This window comes from Cupressus sempervirens, chromosome 10 (genome assembly GCF_028749045.1).
Source record: "Cupressus sempervirens isolate cs-2001-9-10 chromosome 10, ASM2874904v1, whole genome shotgun sequence".
NCBI classification, from domain to species: domain Eukaryota; kingdom Viridiplantae; phylum Streptophyta; class Pinopsida; order Cupressales; family Cupressaceae; genus Cupressus; species Cupressus sempervirens.
In genome coordinates, this window is record NC_143127.1 from 354,781,401 (window position 1) to 354,785,485 (window position 4,085).

Here is a 4,085-nt window from a genome sequence, read left to right on the forward strand (position 1 = left end):
TGAACATTTTGATTAAAGAAGATGTTTCTAAATTAAAGAATAAATAGGGTACTAATGTGTACAACATTCAAACATCATTGATTATTACAAGCATTTTCAAAAAATTCATAAATATTACAATTCGAGTTCAATAGAAAATCTCAAGGACAAAGAAGCATCAAATGAAAAGGGATATGGTGATGTTGGCTCATGGTTTGTTCTTGTAGTAGGTAAATAAAATATAAAAATAGAAGCTAGAGATTACTTACTACCTAATTAGGCTAAAATTGTGACTAGTTCCTCTACCTAAGATATCTATTATTACATTAAAATAGATTTTTTACAAAAACAAAACAAAAATCAATTTCTTCATGGATTATTATACGAAGGATTCAATGATTGACCTTATTTTAAGATTATTTTTGAGGAAGTAAAATTGCAACCTTAATAACTAGATGGAAGTACAATTAGTTTCAAAATTATATATTATATTATCTTATAAGAGGCCCCCACTTTTGTAAAATATCCAAAATTATTAAATTCTTGTATAATTTTTGTTTCTTTTAAATTTAAATTTTTGACTATTTCCTTTAAGAAAATCTAAGAAAATGGAGTGAATAGTTGTATCTAGACAAAAAATTATGTTTAGCTTTAAAATAACTCAAATAATGAGTACTTCGCTCTAGTTTTTGTGAAATTTAAATTATAATCTTAGGCTTTGGTGTATGGGGGTCTTAGCCAACAATTCACATTTAGTGGCTTCTTTAGCCTTTTTATTGATAATTATGTATGTCTAATTTTACACCAAATTCTATAATATAGGAAAGTGATTTGCATTCAAATATTTGTTGTTAATGGCAATGGGTAGACATAGCATTCCTTGACCTAAATCTTAGGGAAAATGTGGAGTTCAAAAATCTAAACATATTTAGTTTAATTCAATCTTTCTATAATGACCAAGTCATTCAAAACAAGGATTGGTTTATATATATATATATATATATATATATATATATATATATATAAATGTTGTTGATTGCTGATATAACTAGAAATACACATGCATGTATACATATATACATTTGTTTATGTGTGTGTGTTTTTGCGTAATGATGTTCATAATAATACAAATACTTCTAATAATAATAATAAATATTCATTATAGACTTATAATTACAATATCTTAAGTGTTTAAAATATATATATAATATCTTGTTGTCATTATCTTACAGGCCATGTTGCTTAATAATAGGACAATTATTTAAAGCTATGCAACAAATTTTTTAATGTTAAATCTTTTATTTCGAAGACTGCCATGTGTACTATCTTCGGGAGTTATGACTGCGTCTCCTTTTTTAACTACAGAGAAACTTCAAACTGATGTCACGGTAGGAAATCTTCAAAAACTAGTACTCCAAATCCTTTGAATTTAGTATTCAAGCGCATTGTTGTGATAGGGACCACAATTACGATTTGATTTATTTCTGTTCATCTCAAATATTTTAATAAAATATATTTTCAACAACTCGCGTTGATCACTATGCATTAAGATCATCCTCAAATTAAATATAAATGCCGAGAAATAGACAACTCATAGAACTACAAAGACCAGAGCGGATATAATGATGAATACAGCTGATTTGAAGAAAATGCTCCGAAAAAATTGCTTTGATTACAAGTATGAGGTCACATATCTCCAGCAAACTAATCACGTCACTGTCCAATGTCTTCTTCCTTACAAGAGATTTCTTCGTTATTTTTATATGGCAGTCGGCCGTTTGACGATATCAAAGAGTATTTTAGACCAAAGAAAAATAGCTAATTTTAATCTGTAATTTTTGTTATTTTTGTGACAATAAATTCTGAGAGGGTTGCGTGCAGTAGAGAGACATTTGATCTGCATAACCAGAATTCTTAATGGCGAGTATGTTAGCGATTTTGGGTGGTACTTTTGTTTGGATTGCAAGTGTTTATGCTTGTTCACCAACACAAGGCTTTACCGAAGTGGTTCTAAATGCAACAAATTTTATGATCCAAAAACCATATGACAAGGAGGTGTCTGAACGCTACAGCTTCATTGATGGCGTCCATTCCATGTGGATTTACAAGGATGACAAACCCCACTCTCTTAAAAGCATGACCAAGCCCCGGACAGAAATTTGCATAGAGGTTAATTGTTTTATTAAGTCACTCCTTTCTAAAATTTTGTATAATCCGCTGCAGGAAATTATGTGTTTGTTTAATTTGAGAGATATAATTATGATGCAGGGATATGACTATACAACAGGAGTGTGGCAGTTTGAAGGGGACGTCTATGTACCGCAGGGAACGACGGGAGTTTGTGTCATGCAAGTTTTCGGCGGTGTCGGACATGCAACGTCGTTAATGCTGCTGGCGAAAGACGGAAATCTTACGCATTACAATGACCAGGTAGTGGCGTGTAATATCTATGATCGGTGGATTCATCTCAACGTTATCCATAATGCAGATGAAGGGAAAATAAATGTGTTCGTGGATGGGACGGAGAAGGTGGTGGCTGATGATGGAGGACATGCAGACCATTATTTTAAGTGTGGAGTTTACACTAATAATAACGCTTCATCTTTCATGGAGTCTCGCTGGAAAAATATCAAACTTTGGACAAAATGACTTATAACCGTAAAATTATAGCAGACTGTTGTCATGTTGTCTGTGTAATAAATTAACTAGAGGACTAGTTGGAGGGAAAATTATATATCTGTGGTATGCCACAAGTTTTGTTTTCGTTATCAATTTTGGTGATTTAAATATATTAAATCTCGCTTCCATCTTTGATTGTTTTGTGGGCTTTCAGATAAGTACTCTTTTTGCGATCTTATAGCATACGTGATTGTATGGAAATCGTTAGTCTTTCCTTCCTTTAAAATTATGCTGTTTTATTCATCTTTTGTTTAACTGAAGAAGTGTGAAATGGTATGTGGAAAAAGTCATAGTGATAGAATCCACAGGGCATTATAATTCGGAGCATAAAAATGTAAAAGAAAATATAGTAGTTCGATGGTTAAAGCAGAAGTGAAAAGGGGAAAAGGATAAAATAAATCTGGCTGATTACTGGCATGTTGCGCGTGATAAAATAAACTGAAGCGGAGTATGAAGATGCAGAATATATCATCATCCCTCATGTGTTACAATGAATATGTTCATTGTTTATTTTTACGTCCACTTCCAACTTCTTATTAAGCCGAGAGTCTTCTACAATGGGAGTAGATTTCGTGGAGAATAATTTAGCATTTTTTTATAAATTGACAGGCAGCTGCCAGCATGATGATGAATAGTTATACCGTTCCAACATTTATACACTTGGTTCTTTCCGCTTATTATTGCATTAATCCGTTATAAGATGGAATCATGAATTGTTTTTTTAAAATAACATATTAATAATGGTAACAGTAGAAATAAAGAGATCGGTGGAAATCAACAGACATAACAACAGTCTTGTCATCACAACAATCTGTTTTTACTTAGAACACGTCTTTTCCATCCTTCACGATTTCGCCATCACAGAGAAGTACACCATATTCATCGATGGTCAGCTCGTGTTGCACCATGCTCATGTTTTTAAAGGAAGTAATGGATGTATCATTTACTTTGATCGCTCAAAGGTGAGCATGGCCGGAGCCATTCCCCGGTATGCCACGGATGGTGCTGCCATAAGATGGTTGGAGGTTCTGGGTCTCAATTGTTTCCATACTTTGAATGCATGCATGGGATGATGAGGAGGTGAACGAGATCGTGCTCGTCGCCATCAATTGCTCTCTTGGAGAATATGTTATTACAGAATTTTCAGGCTGGCACTGTTTACGCCGAGAGGCGTTCTATACAATGGCAGCACAAATGCCCAGCACGGGAATATGCCAAGATTCTTTGTCAATAAAAAAGAATTGGGAGCAGTTACAAACTTCCAAATTAAATATTAAAAAAAAATTCCCGCTGGCCGAAATAATAGGAAGCCAAATGGAGGCCGAAATAATAGGCTCGAAAAAGTAGGGCCTGAAAAAGTAGGACCCAAAAAAATAGGGCTCGAAAAAATAGGGGCGAAATAATTTCAATATGATTTTTTTTTTTGT

The 4,085-nt window shown here is 33.2% G+C and overlaps 1 protein-coding gene across 1 annotated transcript; it reads left to right on the plus strand.

Annotated features, from left to right (window-relative positions):
• The first annotated feature begins 1,896 nt into the window (after nt 1-1,896).
• LOC149534059 (citrate-binding protein-like) lies at nt 1,897-2,628 on the plus strand. The gene is made up of 2 exons (XM_089805967.1): nt 1,897-2,148; nt 2,248-2,628. Exons 1-2 carry the CDS (start codon nt 1,897-1,899, stop codon nt 2,626-2,628), a joined length of 633 nt encoding a protein of 210 aa, XP_089662093.1.
• The last annotated feature ends 1,457 nt before the right edge of the window (nt 2,629-4,085 follow it).